At 46.6% G+C, this 23,703-nt stretch overlaps 1 protein-coding gene across 1 annotated transcript in view; it reads right to left on the bottom strand.

Moving 5' to 3' along the window:
* Positions 1-23,703, bottom strand: part of F13A1 (coagulation factor XIII A chain) — a 252,196-nt gene that overhangs the window by 70,114 nt on the left and 158,379 nt on the right. Inside the window, exon 11 of the mRNA XM_075316465.1 lies at positions 16,884-17,037. Within this exon, the coding sequence (XP_075172580.1) occupies positions 16,884-17,037 (154 nt within the window). The remainder of the gene's footprint in view (positions 1-16,883; positions 17,038-23,703) is intronic.

Here is a 23,703-nt window from a genome sequence, read left to right as displayed (position 1 = left end):
GGCAAATAGCCCTCCCATTAAATATTGAAAAACCTTAATGGTGATCACTGACATGCTTTCTTTCACTAGACTTTTTTCCAATTTCCTTTCCTTTTTACTTTCAGTCCAAAACTGCAATAAATGCTAAAATATGTACTGTACCATTCATTTACATGTTCTCTCAGACATACACTGGCTACATCTCAATGGTTCCTGCAGCGATTGTTCTGAATTCATAAAGTGCGTATGTTTTGTCACGCGAGTTGCATTTTGGCCTTTCGAGAAAAGCAGTTTTTCATCTAAAAGGCCGGATAAATAACACAAGCCACGGATAGCAGAACTCCTCACAAAGAGAACGCTGTGTCAGCACTAAGCGGCCCGGAGTGCCTCACAATGGCGCTGGGTAACATGGGATTTGTAATTAATGTATTCATTAAAATATTAGAATAAATAATGCCATTGATTATCAGTTAATGTTCGCTTTGCAATATATTACTCAGATTGATTGAGGAAACTATACATTATTAATGTGTAGCCAATATATCAGAGGAAGCCCACCGCCCTTAGAGACCAGTAGTGGTCTTCCACTGAATTATTAAACATTGGTTTCTGTGCATCTGGCAAATATCCAAGTCAATCATTACATGGCTGTGGATATACCTGATAGTTGGTATATATTATATTCCTAGCTAAAGAAACCTGTTGTCATGCTCGAACTAGGGGAGGTCCAGCCTAAGGTCAAAAACACAACTAAACAGGGGAAATACAATGACAAATGTAGCGCCCCTAAAGCCATCAGGAGCTACAAGGTACTGCATCTTGTCAAAGACGCAGGGCCTACCCCCAGGAAGACCAGTGCCGGTAACACCAAAATACATATATAATCCCTGTTTTTCACTTCCCCAAGGACTGGTGACAGACTAGAGTTGGACCCGATGGATGGCCACCTAGGGGTGGAGCCGATCCAGTCCACTAGACGACAACCAGGGAGGAGGGGTCAAAGTAAGCGGCGCACGTAGCGCGCCACGGCAAAATTTGACCACGCCCCTAGCCACACCCATTCGTCAGTAAGGGTCATTCAGCAGATTCTCCAGACTGTTCGTTAATAGTCATAGCAGCCAGAATTTTCTTATATTTCTATATGTCACTATATGACATTGCTTATTTGCACCAAACATGTATCAAATAAGGGACAATGCATAAATAATACCGCAGACACGCAATAATCAGAGGAGATTGTTATTGCGCTCATGGCCTGGACACCTGCAGAAAAAATGCAGCATTTCTGATACGTGTGAACATGGCCTCAGTGATACATTTTTATTACATTTTTTATGGGTTTTAATAAAGAAAAATAATAAATTGCGCCATTTTTTCCAGCCATTTACCGATCCCCATCAATAATCTGATCGCTGCGTTGTTTCGGGTCGTTACGATTACAGGGACACCAAATATGTCCATGTTATTTGCTGATTTGTGATGTTTATTAATTTAGAAAAAAGTGCAATAAAATTACAATTATTCTATTTTTTTGTTATTTTTAGTAATTTTATTAAAAGAAAAAAAAAATCTCGTTTCCTCTGCCTCTAGAATAAAGGACACAGAGACGCTGCTCTGTACAATGGAGCTGTGTCCTGTGTAATCTGCTGTGTAAGAGGCTGCATTGTAGGTTTATTCATATAAAATCCTCTGTCTATTCCATCAATTCCTAGTGGCTCACCAGCTTGAGCAGCTAGGAAAGCCATGAGGCTGCTAGAGACATGTTTGAAAGTTGCTGGTTCAAATCCAAGTTGGTAAAAATACAAATTTTATTTTGTAGTTTTGTATTTTTTCCACATTTCTTTATAGTAGTTTTATGGGTACAAATGAATCTGACTCCTTCACCTACAAAGAGATGCAGTATCTATCTATCTATCTATCTATCTATCTGTCTGTCTGTCTGTCTATCCATGTATCTATCTGTCTGTCTATCTATCTATCGATCTATCTATCTATCTATCCATGTATCTATCTATCTATCTATCTATCTATCTATCCATGTATCTATCTATTTATCTATCTATCCATGTATCTATCTATTTATCTATCTATCCATGTATCTATCTATTTATCTATCTATCCATGTATTTATCTATATATCTATCCATGTATCTATCTATCTATCTATCTATCTATCTATCTATCTATCTATCTATCTATCTATCTATCTATCTATCCATGTATCTATCTATCTATCTATCTATCTATCCATGTATCTATCTATCTATCTATCCATGTATCTATCTATCTATCTATCCATGTATCTATCTATCTATCTATCTATCCATGTATCTATCTATCTATCTATCCATCCATGTATCTATCTATCCATGTATCTATCCATGTATCTAGCTATCTATCCATGTATCTATCTATCTATCTATCTATCTATCTATCTATCTATCTATCTATCTATCTATCCATGTATCTATCTATCCATGTATCTATCCATGTATCTATCTATCTATCCATCTATCTATCTATCTATCTATCTATCTATCTATCCATCTATCTACCTATCCATGTATCTATCTATCTATCTATCTATCTATCTATCTATCTATCTATCTATCTACCTATCCATGTATCTATCTATCTATCCATGTATCTATCTATCTGTCTGTCTGTCTGTCTGTCTGTCTGTCTGTCTATCTATCTATCCATGTATCTATCTATTATATATCTATCATGTATCTATCCATATGTCTATCTATTTATCTATCATGTACAGTGCCTACAAGTAGTATTCAACCCCCTGCAGATTTAGCAGGTTTACACATTCGGAATTAACTTGGCATTGTGACATTTGGACTGTAGATCAGCCTGGAAGTGTGAAATGCACTGCAGCAAAAAAGAATGTTATTTCTTTTTTTTTTTTTTTTTAAATTGTGAAAAGTTTATTCAAAGGGTCATTTATTATTCAACCCCTCAAACCACCAGGATTCTGTTTGGTTCCCCTAAAGTATTAAGAAGTATTTCAGGCACAAAGAACAATGAGCTTCACATGTTTGGATTAATTATCTCTTTTTCCAGCCTTTTCTGACTAATTAAGACCCTCCCCAAACTTGTGAACAGCACTCATACTTGGTCAATATGGGAAAGACAAAGGAGCATTCCAAGGCCATCAGAGACAAGATCGTGGAGGGTCACAAGGCTGGCAAGGGGTACAAAACCCTTTCCAAGGAGTTGGGCCTACCTGTCTCCACTGTTGGGAGCATCATCCGGAAGTGGAAGGCTTATGGAACTACTGTTAGCCTTCCATGGCCTGGACAGCCTTTGAAAGTTTCCACCCGTGCCGAGGCCAGGCTTGTCCGAAGAGTCAAGGCTAACCCAAGGACAACAAGGAAGGAGCTCCGGGAAGATCTCATGGCAGTGGGGACATTGGTTTCAGTCAATACCATAGGTAACGTACTCCACCGCAATGGTCTCCGTTCCAGACGAGCCCGTAAGGTACCTTTACTTTCAAAGCGTCATGTCAAGGCTCGTCTACAGTTTGCTCATGATCACTTGGAGGACTCTGAGACAGACTGGTTCAAGGTTCTCTGATCTGATGAGACCAAGATCGAGATCTTTGGTGCCAACCACACACGTGACGTTTGGAGACTGGATGGCACTGCATATGACCCCAAGAATACCATCCCTACAGTCAAGCATGGTGGTGGCAGCATCATGCTGTGTGGCTGTTTCTCAGCCAAGGGGCTTGGCCATCTGGTCCGCATCCATGGGAAGATGGATAGCACGGCCTACCTGGAGATTTTGGCCAAGAACCTCCGCTCCTCCATCAAGGATCTTAAGATGGGTCGTCATTTCATCTTCCAACAAGACAACGACCCAAAGCACACAGCTAAGAAAACCAAGGCCTGGTTCAAGAGGGAAAAAATCAAGGTGTTGCAGTGGCCTAGTCAGTCACCTGACCTTAACCCAATTGAAAACTTGTGGAAGGAGCTCAAGATTAAAGTCCACATGAGACACCCAAAGAACCTAGATAACTTGGAGAAGATCTGCATGGAGGAGTGGGCCATGATAACTCCAGAGACCTGTGCCGGCCTGATCAGGTCTTATAAAAGACGATTATTAGCTGTAATTGCAAACAAGGGTTATTCCACAAAATATTAAACCTAGGGGTTGAATAATAATTGACCCACACTTTTATGTTGAAAATTTATTAAAATTTAACTGAGCAACATAACTTGTTGGTTTGTAAGATTTATGCATCTGTTAATAAATCCTGCTCTTGTTTGAAGTTTGCAGACTCTAACTTATTTGCATCTTATCAAACCTGCTAAATCTGCAGGGGGTTGAATACTACTTGTAGGCACTGTATGTATCTATTATGTCATGTATACATATATATCCCTCTATCATCCATCCATCAATCTTTGCAGCTAAATAATGTGCTTCTGCTTTGTCTACTGCACTATAGAGGTTAAGATACCAAATCTTCCCATGGTTTACAATATGGGCAGTGGCTCAGAGGTAGAGCTGCTGCTTATGAAAAAAAAAACTTGAGGAGGCTTCCTATAGTAGTGGACAGAGAGAGAAAGGGCCCTGCTGTACCGGGTGTGGGATCCGAACACCCTCCGTACCAAAGGCTACGGACACCGGCAATTTCTGGTTAATCCCTGACTCTGTGTGAGTTTTCTTGCAAAGCGAACTGTGAGTAACAACATCAACCGGTCCAACCGGGCATGCAGCTCTCAGACGGCTGTCCATCTCCCTGCAGTACAAAGACCAATGGGTCCCGGGGCCACCATCCCTACCCACGGAGGGGTTAACATCTTGCTGCATCACCATCGGCCCCCGGGTACCCCCATAACTGCAGCGGTGGTGTCCATCTTCACCACAACCCGTGGGTGGCGTCACGGAACATAGACTACCAAAATCTCCCCTGTATATAATCACCTTTTTGTTGTGCTGCCTGGGATAACAGACCGGGTCACGCCACCGTGATACCCTCAGAAGTGACCCCTTGGCCCGGATCTGAGTACCCCCTATCCCTGGGTGACACACTGGTTGAGATCATGTTATGCATTATATGGGCCCTGATTTAGACCTTATCCTGGTGGTTACTGCTCCAATGTATAGGCACTCCATGATTGTATTAGTCTAGGGGATATACCACGAATTTGTATGGTTTACTCTTCTAAAACCCCTTAGTATCTAGAGATATTGTTCTCTTCCCTTTTTTAGGTTAAAGGGCAGTCTGTCTCCCTCCTTGGGACCTCTTTTCTCCTTCTGTCTCATCTAATTGGTTTTTAATCATGTATGTCAAATTACTGTTTATCACATGTGATTCTAATACCTGTATTTTTGTATTAATAAAAAGTGCATACTTTTTTCACAATTGTGGTACAGTAGCTTTACTTGTAAACATGGTAAATACCGCCTATTCTTTACAAGTTATTGTATGTATTCCATGGGGTTCATGTATACTACTATTAATATGAGGTCCGCTATACTTGTTTTTTGTTTTCTTACTGACGGGAGTGTGTAGCAGTGACTTGTCAGGTGCAGGCGTGTGGTTGCCAAAGGAATACATTGGAGTACTCTCGGAACCATAGCACCGACGGGGTACAGAGCCCTAGGTTAGGCAAACGCTCCAGGCAGACTCGATAAAATCTGCACGGTGAGGGGACCATTCAGGACCTCACTGACCATAGAGTATGGGAGCACCAGCAGTAACGGGAGAACCATGGACCGGAACAGAACACCGACCTCACAGGGTTCAAACTGTCCGCCGTACGGACTAAAGACTAAGAGACTACCAGAAGGGGACCCCCAGACGCTCCAAGCCACGGGGACCCACCAACTAGAGAAAGGTGCAGGGGAAAGAAGCCATTAGGTCACCAAACTGGCATTGGGACTAAGGGGGCCAGTAGTGAGGACCAGCCTTCCTCTGGGTACTAGCCATCCAACCGCTGTGAGTAAAGAAAACCAGTTACACTGCAATCCCTTGTGTGTCCTACCTTCTTTCCATGCCTAACTCCATCACCCACCCCCTGGAGCCCTGACCATACTTGCGGAGGGCCCAACATCCAGGCTGCCGTTACCATTAGCCCCAGCGGTGAGAGACTGTGCAGCGGCGGCTCCATCTATCTAGCCGCAACCTGCAAGTGACGTCACGATAAAACTTTATTATAATCCTTGTAAATCGCCCCTTTTAAAATTGACCCCTAGGGTCACGGAACCAGGCAACAGCCACCCAGTGAACTGTCCACGTAAATATACGGCCCGGGACCGAGTACCCCATAGCCCTGGGGCGAGTCACAAATAAGGGGTATACCGGGGGACACTTTAACAATGGTGGGCCTAGCGCTAGTGAGAGGCTAGTGCTAGTGTCTTGTACTCAGTACAAATAGAGTGTGGCCCCCTTTTCAAATGAGCTGGAAAAAACTTACCTAGCAGGGTATATGTTCATATTATTCTTATTTTGGGTTTTCTTTGTCTCATGGCCAGTGTGAACATGCGCTTATAACATGCATGTGTACCAACTCACTCTCCGGCTCTTTTTTTTTTTTGTTATTATCTAGTGTCTTGTACTCAGTACAAATAGGGTGCTGCCCCCTTTGCAAATGAGCTGAGGAATTCATCCATTGCATCCCATGGCTGTGTGCCTATAGTCGGGACCCAGACATTCTCTGTCCTTATTCAAATTAATGTCTGTTGACACAAGGTAAGGTTTTAATATTAGAGAGTGTTAGGTAGCGTCTCAATTTGGGTACACCTTGTCTCAGTGGGATAGCTTTATGCTTTTTTGATCAAAAACAGTGTTTACTAAGTACCCTATATTTATTTATTTATATACATTATGCTTTTATTTAGTTACAGCAGGGTATATGTCCGTATTATTCTAATTTTGGGTTTTCTTTGTCTCATGGCCAGTGTGAACATGCACTTATAACATGCGTGTGTACCAACTTACACTGCAGATCATTTTTTTGTTTTTTTTTAGGTCATTATTATGTGGGGGCACAAACAGAGGAAATTACTATGTGGCCAAAAACGCACAAAAACACAGCGTCAAAAAAACGCAGTGTGCACACATAGCCTAATTTGGTCATTAACGTGTGGGGGCACAAATGAAGGACTTTACTATATGGGGAAATAAGTAGAGTCATTACTGTTTGGGGGCACAGATATTCCTGATGGGAGTTCTGAAAAGTTGGCAAGTATGGTAATAATGTATGATAGATGGGCCTCCCTTCCTATGTGAAGGATGGGCACTCTGTGACATCCATTTTTATTAGAACGTAAGTAGTGCTTGTCAGAATAACCAAAAGAAGCTTGGGAAGAGCAGCCACTAGTATGCATCTCTTCTCATAATAATATAAGGACATTATGGGAACAGATGAAGAGATGTTGAAATTCAATGTCAACACGACAATATGTAGAATAATAAATGTTGACAGCCAATGAATCAGAATAGAAAATCATGGATTATTTTGTCTTGTCTTGATGTCCATATGACGATGTGACTGTAGGAAAGTGAAGGACAGGGGCTCCTATGCTGTCTCTCATGCTAGGGGTCTGTAGGCTATCCCTAACATCAGGGTTACCCCTAATGGTGAAGATGCCTGACTATGCTCCTGACCAGACCTTTTCTGATTCCCCCTCCCACCAGGGACAGGAGAAAACCAAAACTCTGACACACTGCAAACACAGAGGAACAAACAATGAGACACTCAGGAGAAAAGCAAGAGCAGGAATGTAGCAACAAAAAGACAACAAGCGTCCAACTCCACAACTGCAAACAGCAACAAGTACTACAACCACCAGTTAGTCCAGATCGCAACACCTCACAAGACCAGCTTATATAAACTACAGCTGGCATAGAAGGATGGATCTAGTTAGCACATAAAGGAGGGGAGCAGATGTGATTGGCTTCCCCACAACATGTGATAAAAGGAGACTCTCAAGCTTACCAGCAGAGATTAACTCTTGCTAGCCTGCCTATGAACTACCAATCTGTTGTTCAACACCTGACTCTGCCTGTGTTGATCACACATATCAGAAAGGTTATCAGGCAGAGTGTCATAATCTGTAGTCTGAACAGATCCCATCACCACCATGACATGTTTGTTAAAGCTTCCATGTGACAATCCGTCTGTCATTCAAGTGTCATGTCATTTTCCACTATGTTGGATATGTCAAGCTGCAGTTGGGAAGGGTAGAGATTGTTATTTATGTATGTCTGCAGATCCTTATAGCCTACAGTATATATTTAAATTTTACATGAAGGTCAACATTAGGGATGAGCGAACCCGAACTGTAAAGGTGTTCAGGTGTTGTTCGTATTTTAACAAAGTTTATTGAAAGGTTGCATTTATTTATTTATTTATACATTATTAATTTATTTATTTATTGATTTAATTAAATCATTTTAAAAAACGGAGTGGGATCCCCTCTATTTTTGATAACCAGCCAAGGTAAAACTGACAGCTGAGAGTTTGAGCCTGCAGTTGTCTGTTTTACTTGTTATCACAAATAGGCAGGAGCACACGTCATTTTTTTTTTATTTATTCCATATCCACAAATTTGCGGGGCAGTTGCCTCTATTTTGCTTTCTTCTTCAGCCCCTTAGCCCTTATTATGATCATTTTACTGCCATTTTACAGCACTAAAGTTCGGGTCTTATTTGACTTTCATGGGGTCTGGGGTCAAGTTTGAGGTCAAATTCGAGAACCGAACCAAAAGGGTGACTCCGTGAACAGGCTGTGACATCCTCCGTTGATGTGGGTGAGCTGATCTTCTATGTTTTCAAACTTTTAACTAAAGTCTGGCCAAACTTGGTGAACCCGAACATCCACGGGTCCACTTATCAGTATTCATTATAACTAGAGATGAGCAAAGGCGGATTTTAGCCCCTTCTATTTTTCATTTTTTCCTCCCCTTCTTCCAAGAGCCATAACTTTTTGTTTTTCCGTCAATATAGCCATATGAGGGCTTGTTTTCTGTGGGATAAGTTGTACTTTTGATTGACACCATTCATTCTGCCCCATATTGTACTGGAAAACAGGGGAAAAAATTCCAACTGCAGTGAAATTTAAAAAAAAAAAAAAAGAAAAAAAAAGAAAAAAAAAAGTGCAATTCCACAATTGTATTTTTTATTTACCATATTCACTATATGGTAAAACTGACCTGGCAATACGATTTCCCAGGTCATTTTGAGTTCGTAGATAACAAACATATTTGTAAAAAAAAAAAAGAATTGGTCTTTTGTCGCCATTTTCCCAGACCCCGTAGCGTTCTCATTTTTTGAGATTTGGTGCTATGTGGGGGCTTCTTTTTTGTGTTTTGGGCTGATGTTTCCAATTCCCCATTTTTGTGTAGATGCGATGTTTTGATAACCTGTTATTGCATTTTAGTGCACTGTTGCGACGACCAAAAAAAACATAATTATGTCGTTTTAATTTGTTTATCTATACGCCCTTTACCAATCAAATTAATTGATTTTATATTTTGATAGATTGGGTACTTCTGAATGCAGTGATACCAAATATGTGTATGAGTGTTTTTTATTGATTTTCAATGGGCAAAAGTGGGGTGATTTGAACTTTTATGTTTCTGGGTTTTCTTTTTATAATATTTTTAAAACTTTTCATTTACATTTTTATTGATTTTATTTGTCCCCTTAGGGGGCTTGAACCCTGCACCGTCTGATCACTTGTACTGTTAAGAGCGATAGTCCAGTATTCCTCTGAACAGCAGAAATGCTGATGATCTGTGAATGGCGGCGCTGCTGGCATTCACAGGAACTTTGTCATGACAGCGACAGAGGTCAGCTGATGTCAGGGGTCAACTGGCTGTGATAGCAACCCATCAGCATCCCGTGATCACGTCATGAGGCCGCCAATGGTAGTGGGGAATGGCGCAATCCCCTCCGGTGTGTGTTAGACACACTGTCAGAGTATGAACTTAAGCTGGTGTCACACATAACGACAACGACGTCGCTGCTACGTCACCATATTCTGTGACGTAGCAGCGACCATAGATGATCGTTAGTAAGCTGTCAAACATGTTATATAAAGCAGCGACGGAGCAGCGATCATAGCGACGTCGACGGTCGTTGTGTGGTTTCAGACGTAGCGTAGCGTAGCGATCGTCACTGCTGCGGTGTCAAACACAAGGATTATCAGCTTATCAGCATGGCGCAGCGGGATAGCAGCGATCAAAAAATGACCTGAACATTCAGGAGCGAGCAACGATTTCGCAGCAGGGGTCTGATCGTTGTTATGTGTCACACACAGCGACGTCGCTGTTGAGGTCGTTGCTACGTCACAGAATATGGTGACGCAGCAGCGACGTCATTGTCGTTATGTGTGACACCAGCTTAAGTAGTTAACAGGCACGGGTGGATAGGAGATTAGTTAATTGCACATGATGGCTGATAAGATCAGCTGACTTGTGCGGGGAATAATGTAGGCTCACCGAGAAACACAAACTGTCTAGTAAATTCCAATGAGATTCAGGTCAAGTCTGGGTCCAGAACAGAATTTTGTCTAAAGTCCACTTGAACTTGCCGGACTGAACTTCCAGGGATCCGCTCATATCTAATAATAACATGCTTCAGTTAGGTCATAGTGTGACGCCCTGACAAAATCAGGTTGTCACAGAAGATTGCACCCCTCTCCTGGTGCAGGATTCCCTCCTCCTTAGCCTAGCAATGTGCCGCCCCCGTGCCAGCAGCCGGGCTGCTCGGATCCAGATCCACAGTGGCTCGAGGGGTCTCCGGACCCGGGGTCGTGCGGCCACTCAATAAAGCGAGGACTGTACAGAGGGCTTAGAAAGTTCGTGACGCCACCCACAGTGTGTGGTAATGTGGGATACCACCGCTGCTGTTGGGGAGCCCGGTGACGATGGTATGGCAGCCTGATGTTTACCCCTCCGTGGGTAGGGATGGTTGCCACGGGGCCCAGTGTCTCTGAGCAGGGTATGGCGATTGCAGGGGCTTGCGTGCCCGGAAGGACCAGGGGATGTCTGGTTACTCACAATTAAATTAATCACATGAGTCTTTTGGTAAACCAAGGTGCTGGTGGCCGGCCGCCGCGGCCAGTTGTACTCTGGTCCACCACCCGGGCTGATGGTCGCCGTCTTCTCCTCTGCACTAGTTGTGGTTGTGTTTTTAGACTTCCCGATATGGAACACGGGAGTCCACTCCCGGCTTTCCATGTGCCTGAGGAGCCGTGCCCGTCTTATGCTGACCCATGGGATCTACAGGCCCTGGCGGTGGCCCTATCCCTCTCTGTGGGTGATTGTCTACTTTTTGGGACTTAGGTTGAGCCAGGACCTATAATCTTGCCCTCAATCGGTTAATTAGCTAGGCCGTTGGTCCTGGTCCTGGCTTCAGGGTCAGAGTATCCCCTCTGTGCACGGTTTCCGGTCGGGTCTCCGGTGTCGGTACCGGCGGGCTCCAACCCTGCTCCAGTCCTCCTCGGATCTGCCGAGCCATCTTCCCATCTCCTGCTGACGGAGACCACCGTCTGCCACCAAGCCAAGGTACCAGGGCTCCGACCCTGGCACCGTCCAACTTGATCTTCTCCTCCGCTGGAGATACACCTAGCTCCAGCCCACACTCCTCTCCAGTTGAACTACAAGCTTAATCTCCTGACTTGAACTGAACTGCTTGTTTTCCCTCCCGGGCTGTCTAGACCCCTAGGTGGGCGTTCCCTAACTGCCTGGTCCCACCTACTGGTGTGCCTGTCTTGCCCTGAGGGAGGTTACTAGGGTTTCAGGTCGGCTGTATGTAACCTAGGTGAGGGATGGTGTTATGCGGGGGCCTAGTGTGTGACTACCTGGTTTTGCCGGGGCGTAACACCAACACAACCCCACAGGCAGGTACAAACACCAGCCACAAAAGCCTAGTCACACCCCCAGGACAATAGGGACACACCAGTGGGTGGCGCCAGGCAGATGGTGACGCCCACCTAGGGGTCCTGAGGTGTCAAGGGGAAGGAACACAGAGACAAGACAGTTAGTCTAGTGCTGACAGTGGAAGTGAGAGGAGTGAAGTGGTAGTCGGGAGTTGTAGCTCCCGGACTACCAGACTACCTGAGCTAACTAGATGGCAGACGGCAAAGCAAGGCCAAAGACGATGGAGATTCGGTCGCGGGAGACCTTAAGTGGACCGGGGCAGGGTTGTAGCCCGCTGGTGCCGACAGCGGGAATCTGGTCTGGAGGCCGTGCACAGTCGGGGTACCTGGACTCTAGGGCGAGGACAGCTGCAAGCACCTTGTCAATTAGCCAGCAGGGGACAAGATTCCAAGTCTTGTCCCACTAGAAGCCCAGATAGAGCAAGACGGAAGCCCAACGAGGGGGATAGGGCGTCTGCAAGTGCCTGCAAAAATCCCAAGGGTCAGATCTCGCGGGCCACAGCTCCCACAGCAAAGACACCGGGAGTGGAATTTTCCCGTTTCATGCGGATTAGTCAACACACGAGACACCAAACTAAAGTGCAGGAGGAAGGGCCCCTGCTCTGTTCACCAGTGTGTGGGACCCGAGCACACCCCTCCGGAAGCTACTGGTATCCGGCACTTGGTTTACTATCTGGACTCTGTGTGATTTATTCAAAAACAGTGAGTACACCGGTATCATCCAGTCCAGCCTGCAGACTGTGTCCCAGCATTCCACTCCACCTACACCTGGGCCCCGGGACAACACCTCCCCTATCCGTGAAGGGGATACCATCCTGCTGCCCCGCTCCATCAACCCCGGGTGCCCCATACCAAGGCAGCAGCGGTGTCACCAACTATCACCGCAACCCACGGGTGGCGTCACTGACAAACTCTCCCCTGTAAATAACCCCTTTACTACGTTGTGGGCGACGGGCTGCTGCACGAGCCCCAGATCCGGCTGCCACTCGAGCCACAGCCACGACCCTGGATCCGAGCGTCCCGAGTAGCCCCCCTGCCGTGGTCTGCGGCCCCCGCCCACGACAAATCTTGGCGTCACGAACAGGATACTTACCCCATCCACTAACCTGGGTGAAGTGCGCCTTTTCTGGACTGTTGACCTGTGAAACGCTGAAATTTTCGGCCTGCCGCCATCTTGCCCACCAATTTGGTGCCAAAAAACAACAACCTCACCATCTTCATCCCCAAAAAGAGCGCGAGTTGGAGCTCCGCCCACTTCCTGTGAACGCAGCTGGAGATTGCTGTTCAAAACCAAGGGGGAAGGTGAGGGAGTGGCATGTCATCAGAGCTGATAAAGTGCAGGGACGCCAGGACTCTGCAGAAATCCGTTACTGAACACCAACACAGCGAGATGTCACAGCAACCTGGCAGGCAGCGCCCGGGGAGCCCCGTTCCCAGAACTGCTGATTGGATCAAGGAGCGGACAGAGAAGATGTGCCGGAGGATCCAGGCCCAAGCCCACATCATGCTGGCAAAGTGGACGTCGGAGATGAAGGGCCTGGCTGCAGCTGTCCGGGCACGCGAAGTGGAGATGGCCTCAGAGAAGAGGGTAAGCAAAGACCCACGCCCCCACGTTCCCCAGGAACCGGCCTGCCCGGCTGAGGGGTCCAGTTTGCTCTCGTCTGCCACGTCGTGTCCCTCGTCATCTGTGTCCGCAGCCAACGTCCCAACCAACCCGTTGCCTCACTCCGTGGCAGCAGAACACATACCATCTGCGGGGGAGGACCCAGTCACTGGGTTCTCAGGCCTTACCGTTACCATAGCTCCAGCACCGCTAATGACATCAGACCCGGCCCCGAGCCAGGCTGCGCCGCACGTGATGTCCGTCCCGGCCCCGAGCCTGACCGCAACGTTGAAGACGTCAGTCCAGGCCCTGAGTTCAGCCGCTACAGAGGCAGCACCCATCCTTGTTTGTACCCCATCTGCAGCACCAACAGCTCCCAAGCACCCCGCCCCAGCTGAGGAGCAGCTGGAGTGTTCCTGCAGGGAAGAGGAGCAGGCCACTGATCGATGGGGCCCACGGCAACCTGCGAGGCCGGTTGTAGCCGGTGCTGAGGGCATCCGAGTGGGCCTGGCTCCTCAGCAGGAGGAGGAGCACGGGAACAGTGCCCCATACTGGGAACGGCAGCAGCAGCAGCAGCTCCGCAGAGAAATAGCTGCCCGGGAAAAGAAAAAGGCGGATGTGATTGCCCGAACCTACCGGGAAAAGGACTGTCTCCGGCAGGCTACCTTCCGGGTCAGGGGCCCGACCTACCGAGGACAAGTCCGCCATTTTGACCCCCAAAAAGGGTGGGGGTTAATTTACGAGCCAGGACTGGAGGCCGAGATATTTGTGTCCCGGAGAGATGTAGCCCCTCATCTACCAACCGGCCATCCAGATCGGAATCTGGAACCCGGAGACATGGTCAGCTACACCAGCCACTGTGGAGAGCGAGGGTGATTTGCCCTTGATGTCAAGAAGTGGGTAGTGGTCAATGAGGAGCCATGCCTCGCCTCCCACCTTCACCTTTATGAGAAGAAGTAGTAACAGGTAGCGGAACCCGGCTACCACCTTTCCCTGTTTTAACCCAGCTTTTCCCCTGTTGTTTATGGACCATGGCTTCAGGACTGGCAGAGAAAAGAAATTGCCACTCGAGAGTAGGTAGCGGATTCTGGCTACCCTTATACAGTTTAATGTTTACCCCCTGTTTTAAAGTTTAAACAATGGACCATGGCTTATGAACTTGCAAAGCCGCCCCAAAAGCTTTCTTGGGTCTTGTAAATAACCCCCATCTACTTTGTTGTTACCCCACCGCCAGGAGGCGGCCCCTCTGGAGAGGTTGGTTGGAGGAAGGGCTTGCGGTAGAGTCGGCCGAGGCCCAGTCACTAACAAAACCGGTGGCTAACCTCCAGGCCAAGGGTTCCCGGACTATGGAACTCTTGGGGTAGACTGGTGGATGAGGGACTTTACCCATACCTTGCAAGTGCCCCCAGGAACCCAAAATGATGTGCACTTGGGATTAACGGTGGCACTGAGGGTGGGTTCAGGTGTTTTGGGTGGCGGGTGAAAATGGGAAATGTAGATACATATTTTCATTTACTGCAACATTCAAGTAATGTGCCTCCCGTAAGGGATGGAATGATCTTACAATGTTTTATATATTCTTGTTACTTTTTTATTTCTAGGAACACAGTAGATCAAGTTCAGGCTTTGAAGTGCAGAGAAGTTGTAGTGTGGAGAGCTGACAGCAGTGTAGTCAGGGGTCGTAGCCCTTGGACTACTTAGCTAGCTAGGTGGCAAACAGTGAGCAGGGCCACAGTCGACGGAGATCCAGTTGCGGGAGACCTAAAGTGGACCGGGGCAAGGTTGTAGCCCGCCGATACCAACAGCGGGAATCCGGTCCGGAGGCCATGTACAGTCAGGGTGCCTGGACCCTAGGGCAAGGATGGTTGCAAGCCCCTCTCCAATTTACCAGCCGGGGACAAGGTTCCAGACTTTGTCCCATTAACTGCCCAGATACAGCGAAATGGAAGCCCAACGCGAGGGATAGGGTGTCCGTCAGAACCCAGTGAAATCCCAAGGGTCGGCTTTCGCGGGCCACAGCTCCCAATACACACAGAACCGGGAGTGGACTTCTCCATTCCATGCAAAGTCGTCCAGAAGGAAAGACAAACACAACGTGCAGGAGGAAGGGATACCTGTTCATTAACCTGGGTGCGGGACCCGAATGCACCCTCCTAAGGCAGCCGGTCACTGGCAACTTGGTTTACCACTGGACTTGTGTGAAATTACTGAACTGTGAGTACACCATTGTCCCCCGGTCCAGTCCGGCGCGCCACCTCCTGCAGCCATCACTCCCATGTTCCATCCTCAGGCCCCGGGACTACACCTCCCCTACCCGTGGAGGGAATCCCACCTTGCTGTCCCGCTCCATCAGCCCCGGGCGCCCCATCACCAGGCAGCGGTGGTGCCATCATCCCTCACCGCAACCCACGGGTGGCGCCACAGACACAACAACTCCCCTGTAAATATCCCCTTTCTGACGGTTGTGAGGACGGGTGGCCGTGAGAGCCCGGGTCCGGTCACCACTCGAGCCGTAGCAACGAACTCGGATCCAAGCAGGCCCCCGAGAGAGAGGAGGCAGCGGCCCCCGCCCGCAACACCAGCATTCCACTCCACCTACACCTGGGCCCTGGGAAAACACCTCTCCTACCTGTGGAGGGGATACCATCCTGCTGCCCCACTCCATCAGCCCCGGGTGCCCCTTACCAAGGCAGCGGCGGTGTCACCAACTATCACTGCAACCCACGGGTGGCGTCACTGACTAACTCTCCCTTGTAAATAACCCCTTTACTACGTTGTGGGCGACGGGCTGCTGCACGAGCCCTGGATCCAAGCGTCTTGAGTAGCCCCCCTGCCGTGATCTGCGCCTCCCGCCCGTGACAATAGTAACATGTAAAATTCTGCAGTTAGTACTCAGTTATACTTTGTAATCAATGTTGGGCAGCATCTCAGTGCCTTACTCTTCTATGCCTCTGTAGGGAAACGCTAGTCTGAATGTCACAATGACATCTGTTGCCGGCTGCTGGGATCGGGCTAGAGGCTATCAAATAATAGCGTGATTTTAATTAATAGAGAGAATATAGAACATATATTGACCCAAACTAGACATATCTCTAGTGACTAGGACACATATGGTAAATATAATTAGCAACTATCAATAAGACAATACATGCAAACTGTCTTCGGGTCACCTTTAAAGGAGGATGTACATGGCAACTATAGACCAAGACGGTTCTAACCACTGATAAGATATTTCATTTACATTCCAGAAAGTGAAAATTAATATCTTCAAAATCAAATACAAGTAAAAGGGCGTCTCCAGATTGCTAGAAATGCATTGAACAGTCATAACATGTTCACAGTAATCGGATATCACCTTGTGAAAAGTTCTGAAAATGTGTAATCATAATCACCTTCTGAAAACTTGTAAAGGTCAGTTATGTCAAGTGCTCCATTTCCTCCTATTGCTTTGGTTAATAATTTCTGTCCCACGTGCGTTTTGTCAATATACTGAACCTCTTTTGTTCCATCTTTCATTACCTTGGAATATATAATGTCACTGTTAACCTGCAAACACAAAATTAGTATTGGTTTAGTTCTTCCAGAGTAATATTTCACAAATGTATCTATATTATCTGCTATCAGACCATTTCAGAAAATCCTGGACCCCGTTGCCCAATTTGTTTAATTACAAACATAGGGAACTTTACTAACAGCACAGCAACCAATCACTGAGGTCAGCCCATACAAAGCACCCTGCTCATAGCCCTGAGCTCACTGATTGGCTTCTGTTGTATCGATGTGATGTCACCACTGCAGCCAGTGTAAAGGTGGCTATGGCCGAGGGGTTCCCTCCAGTTGCCTGCGCCCCAGCCCTCCTCACAGAACAAAGGGGTTGGTGGTAGCGGTAGTCCTGACTGGGTGTGTCATCTTTTAGGATGCAAGTCATACCTTTTGTTAGGCCACTTATCAAACCAGGACCCATCCGCAGGGGAGACAGTGACAAAGACTTGGATCTTTTCAACAACAATCTTTTACTGAACATTAGGCGCAGTTCTTTCAGCACAACGTGATCAGTTATATGGCAGGCACAACACTTAAGTACGTTTTCTACGGTACACTTCACTTTAAGGCAAACTTTTTCTTTATCCTCTTCCATAGTCATTAGTTTCTCTGATATTAATAGTCCCTGCTCCTCCACCCAGCCTAGCATCACAATACTGCACATAAGAGTATTAAGTCCCCATCGGCTCGTGGTTCTCTCAGGCACAGGGAGTCGTTCAGCAATTGAACGGAGTGCACAGACTATACACCTCATCTTAAGTCCGTTCTTGTACTGACCTGTCCTCCCAGGTCTATGCTTAGGGTCCTCCTAGGAACTCGTACCCCTGGGGTCAAAACACTAGTGGGCAAGGCACTCACTTTGATGGCTGTATGTCCATGTGGTAACAGGAAAGTCTCTTTAAGGTCCAGGGCCTGAATTAGTTTGTAATGTGATGGTTGTAGCTTTCTACATGTCCACACTCCTCGAGTCCTTCCTGAATTCCTTAATCTCGCTGTTCACAGTCAGCAGATAATGGCTGAAGTCACCAGAAAGCACCCACCAGATGCAGCCTAGGTATCCTGTGGACCTGCAAGTCTGACCTTGTCACTCATCAGAAATTATTCTACACACTCTGCTAAGATGAAGTCTGTCCTCTGGCTCTGTAAGCACTAGGGGTAGATGCTAAATATCACCAAATTAAGTAAAGAAGGCACTCTGGGTGTCTCTGCAAGAAAATCGTAGAGTATAACGTTACATATGGAAAAGAAAGCCCAATACAGTGTATGACATGACTTAATGATACACTAGGTGTAGGCAAAACAGCAAAAGACAAAATGTGGAATATGGCAATGATAACACACCATGTGGGTATCTGGTGCAGATACCCCTAGTGTACCATTAAGTCATGTCATACTCTGTATTGGGCTTTTTTTTCCATATGTAACGTTATACTCTACGACTTTCTTGCAGAGACACCCAGAGTGCCTTCTTTACTTAATTTGGTAATATTTAGCGCCATTACCATCAATGCTTTATCTAATAACCATGTTGCTACTGTATACCCATGGTGCTATTATGCATATATTTACTTTTCAAAATTTTGCTGATCTTGTATATGTTTTTGTCTTGTCCATTATCATTTGTATATAAATCTTTTCTTTTACTTGTGTAAACCAGGCCTACCCCAAATGAAGACTCTAATTGAGTCGAAACATTGGTTTAAGGCAGCTGGGTATTCTGTTTTTGCAGAAAAATAAAAAAATATATTTGTTGGCATCATGACATTTGTCTGTATATTACTTTTGTGTGCCAGAGCTACTCTGTAATATTGTAATTTGTTTGCTCTTGAGCACGTATGCAAACTCAGCAGAGCCTTAACTAGAGATGAGCCACCCCCCAGAGTTCGAGTTCGGTTCGGTTCTTCGAATGGAGGACAAGTTCGTAGAACGTTCGAAGAACGTTCGACGAACCAACTTGAACCCCATTGGAAACAATGGCAGACAAACACAAACACATACAAACACATAGATAACACCTTCAAAGGTGTCCAAAAGGTGACAAACAACTCCCAAGACACTACAAACACATGGGAAAGTGACAAGTACATATACTCATGCGAAAACCAAAGAGCTAGACAAGTAAAAAGAGGAGGAGACACAGATTTAGGCATGACATGCCCTTCTAAAATCATGTAAAACACAGCAAGGGGACTCAAGCAGAGTCTCTTTTTTTCCAAAAAATTGGGCCACACACATCACTTCAGTGCATCACTTGTGCCCCAGTTGCAAACTTGACATGTTGATTTGCATCATGCACATTCAAAAATACGCAAGCCTTAACTGTCCCCAGGATGACACCGGGGTAGCAAAGTCCTTGATGATCCATGACTTGTTCATCTTGATGAACGTTAGTCTGTCCACATTGTCACTGGGCAGACACGTGCGCTTATCAGTCAGCAGCCACCCAGCAGCACTGAAGACACGTTCAGAGACAACGCTGGCTGCGGGACACGACAAGATCTCCAAGGCGTAAGTAGCAAGGTCAGGCCATTTTTCAAGATTGGAAGCCCAAAATGAGCAAAGATCCAGTTGCACAGTCATAGCATCAATGTTCATTTGGAGATACTCCTGTATCATCCTCTCCAGCCGTTGACTATGTGTCAGATTTCTTGTCTCTTGTGGCCTTGCAAAGGACGGTCTAAAAAAATTATGAAACGATTCCATAAAATTGCTGTTACCACCAGATATGATGTTGCTGGTACGGTTTGACTGATGATGACTCGACAGTCCCATGCTTGGCAAGTTACAACTGGGAGATTCACTCTGTGCACCACTGGTGTTTGGGGGAAAAGTCGATCTAAGATTGAATAACAGCTTCTGCTGATACTCCTGCATACATGCGTCCCTTTCTATGGTTGGAATTATTTCGCCAAATTTGGACTTGTACCGGGGATCTAAGAGTGTGGCAACCCAGTAGTCATCATTACTTCTAATTCGGACAATCCGAGGGTCATGTTGTAGGTAGTGCAGCAAGAAGGCGCTCATGTGTCTTGCGCATCCATGTGGACCAAGTCCTTGCTGTGTTTGTGGCGACGACGTGATAACTGTGCTTCCTTCCTCTGACATCTCCCCCCAACCTCGAACAACTGAAATTTGACCAAAGTCTCCCTCATCTGCTTCCATGCCCATTGACAGTTCATCCTCCATTTCTTTCTGGGCTCCTGCACCTTCCTCAACAGTTTGGCTGCTACCATGCGCCCTTGTTAATCCCTCTTCCCCCACCGTCCCATGCCTGCCGCCTTGGTGATGCTGAACGTCTGGACCTTGTAGATCTTGGTATCCATTCCGCATATGAATCCTCCTGTACTTCCTCCCCTTCCTCTTGTCCCACCCCCTGACTCCTAATAGTGTTTAGAGTGTGCTCCAGCATGTAAATGACTCGAATTGTCATGCTGATAATGGCATTGTCAGCGCTGAACATATTCGTCGCCATGTCGAAACTGTGCAGAAGGGTGCATAGGTCCTTGATCTGAAACCACTCCATGAGCGTGATCTTCCCCACCTCTGCATCTCGCTGGCCCAGGCTATACATCATAACGTATTGCACCAGGGCTCGGCGGTGCTGCCACAGTCGCTGCAACATGTGGAGAGTCGAATTCCAGCGTGTCGCCACATCGCATTTCAGGCGGTCAACCAGCAGGCCGAAAGACTTCTGGAGTGATGCAAGTCGGTCAGCTGCGCCGGTTGAATGGCGGAAGTGAGCAGAGAGTGACCGTGCCCTGTGCAGAAGCCCATCTAGGCCGGGATAGTGGGTTAAAAATTGCTGGACAACAAGAGTCAACACGTGAGCCATACAAGGCATGTGTGTCACCTTGCCCCGGTGCAGGGCCGCGCCCAGGTTTGCAGCATTGTCGCACACTGCCTTCCCTGGCTGCAGGTTGAGTGGAGACAACCATTTACGAAACTCGGTCTCCAGAGCTGACCACAACTCCTCAGCTGTGTGACTCTTATTTCCCAGACATTTCAAGGTAAAGACCGCCTGATGCCATTGAGCTCTGCTGTTAGCATAGTAAGGAGGGGTGCGGAATTCATTGTGCGCAGTTACAACGCGGGTGGCCTGACCAGACAGGCTTTGGGCGGAGGTTGAGGACCCAGACGAGGTTGAGGAGGCAGAAGCAGTGGAGGAACTTCGACATACAGAGGATTGACGCACAACTAGTGGGGATAGCAAGACTTGTACAGCAGACCCTTCTCCATCTCTCACCATAGTTACCCAGTGCCCAATCAGCGACATGTAAAGCCCCTGTCCATGCTTACTGGTCCAAGTATCGGTGGTGAAATGCACCCTGTCACAAACAGAGTTTCTCAAGGAAGCGGTGATTTTGTGTGCGACATGCTGGTGTAGCGCTGGCACACCTTTCTTGGAGAAGTAGTGCTGACTGGGCATCTGGTACTGGGGCACTGCGACGGACTTAAGGTCTTAAAAATCCGCTGTACGCACAAGGCAGAAAGGCAGCATTTCTGTAGCCCACAGCTTGCAGAGGGTGAAAGTCAACCTCTTAGCTTTGTCATGGCTAGGAGAAAATGGTCTTTTAATTGTCCACATCTGAGGGACCGAGATCTGGCTGCTGTGCGAGACGGCGTTGAGTAGGGTATCCCTGGAAAACTGCTGGTCTGTGAGGAAAGTGCAGGCGAAGACATGATGTTGCCTTCATCCAAAGTTGGTACTCTCGATGTCTGAGAGCTCTACACCAGCACCTGTTTCTCCTTCCAAAACAACTGACGACCTGCCAATCAAACTGCCTGTTGCAGTTAAAGAGGTGGAAGATCTGCATCGAAAAACATGTGTGACAGCTGTCCCCACAGTCATAGAGGATGAAGAGCGCGCGGATGCAGTTGAAGGGGCAGACGGTGGTTGGCCCACTCCGCTAAGCCGCACTGTAGCACAGTGTGATACCAATGTGATATGACTGAAAGAATGTGTAATTAGATAGGAATCATAATCAAAAGATAGGAGTGATCCCAGATATTATTCGACCTATCAATAATTCAGTATCAAAGAGATGTCCTCTCTATAGCCAATTTCTATGACCAAGGAATACATGTCTTAAGATAATGAGGAAGTCACATTTACAGTTCCACTTACAGGAAACTTGTGGTTAGCTTAAAGACAGGTTTAAGGAAGCTTGCATATGAAATTTACGGCTCATTGCAATATTTCACTAACACTATGGTTAAACTGTGGTCGGACAGTTGTCAACTGGCAGGATGTGCAGGAAATGTGCAGGAAGCTGCCAGTGCCCACAGCAGCTTGTGGTCAAGTTACATGAACATGACTCAGCTGTCACATGCTGGTGACCATTTTAACACAACCTACAATGTTTTCCTATAAAAATACACCAGACTCGCTTAATGTTAGGGAAATACCTTCCAGGACATTGAAGTGTACGTACGCACTGTTCCTGTGATGCCATGCCAAGATGCCATGTTGATTCCTTATGATTAACTCGAGTTCCCTCCGATGTGAAAGGATTGCTACAACATAACGGTAATGTTGATGCATATTTCTGTTATTGTATAAGTTTCTATGACTATAGTTCTTATGCCTATGTACCATTGACTATATATATTCATGTGCTATTAAAATAAATAGTATCTTGCTATAAAGAATATTAGTATTCGTGCCTGATTAGGATATCAGTGAGCGCTTCGTAAGTACGGGCTTTCAGCCCCCTTTTTAGTAGAATTTAGCAAGACACACAGTGAGCTTCCCACTGGGACTTATGCTTGTTATTCATGTGACGGTTCATGGACGAAGTAGTCAAACTAGTGAGTTTTTGGCCTCTACTTACAGATTGGCGACAAAGCTTACAGATCACATGAGTTCGGTGATCCTTTGCAATGTCAAAAAAGGACCAAGCTAGGCAACTATTAGAGCCCATGCGACCTGCAGAGCCACCCCGACTTGTGCTCAGAGTTAGTGTTGTGGTTGAGGATGCAGTTGTTGACGTGCTTCCAGTACTCCGTCTTTGTCCAGGAAGGTGCAAGCTAACCTTGTCGTCAGTCGCATCCTCCTCCACCGCCTCTGCTGACCTCCTAGAGTGCCTGACTGTGGGTTGACAGTAAGTGGAATCTACAAACTCATCATCAACCTGTGTGTTTGCACTCCCCTCGCCCTCAGACCTAACCTCTTCCTGCCCTGACTGAATAGTTAAGTTGTCATTCCAATCAGGTATCTGAGTCTCATCGTCATCAGTATGTTCCTCATTGTCTCCAACAAGAGGTGTTACAGTTTGGGAATGAGGGTCTACATTATGCTCAGAAACGTGGTCATCAGGGCCTGAATCTGACTCACAAAGCTTTTGGGCATCACTGCAGATCATTTCCTGGTCTGTACTCACTGTAGCTTCGGAGCAGACCTCTGATTCCCAGGCTATAGTGTGACTGAACAGCTCTGCAGACTCACCCATCTCTGTTACAACATACTCTGCAGGGCAGGTGGAGACTTGAGAGCTGGTAGAAAGCAAGTGCGATTGGGGTGACAACTCAGAGGACTGTTGTTTTTTGGATGTTGAAGTTGAGGTGGAGGAGAGGCCACTTGTTGGAGCACTTGAGATCCATTCAAGCATGTTCTTTTTTTGTGCATCATTTACCTTTGGTAGAGGTGTTCGGCTTCGTAAAAAAGGGAGC

This window comes from Anomaloglossus baeobatrachus, chromosome 6 (assembly GCF_048569485.1).
Source record: "Anomaloglossus baeobatrachus isolate aAnoBae1 chromosome 6, aAnoBae1.hap1, whole genome shotgun sequence".
Taxonomy (NCBI): domain Eukaryota; kingdom Metazoa; phylum Chordata; class Amphibia; order Anura; family Aromobatidae; genus Anomaloglossus; species Anomaloglossus baeobatrachus.
This window is presented reverse-complemented; position numbering and strand designations above follow the sequence as displayed.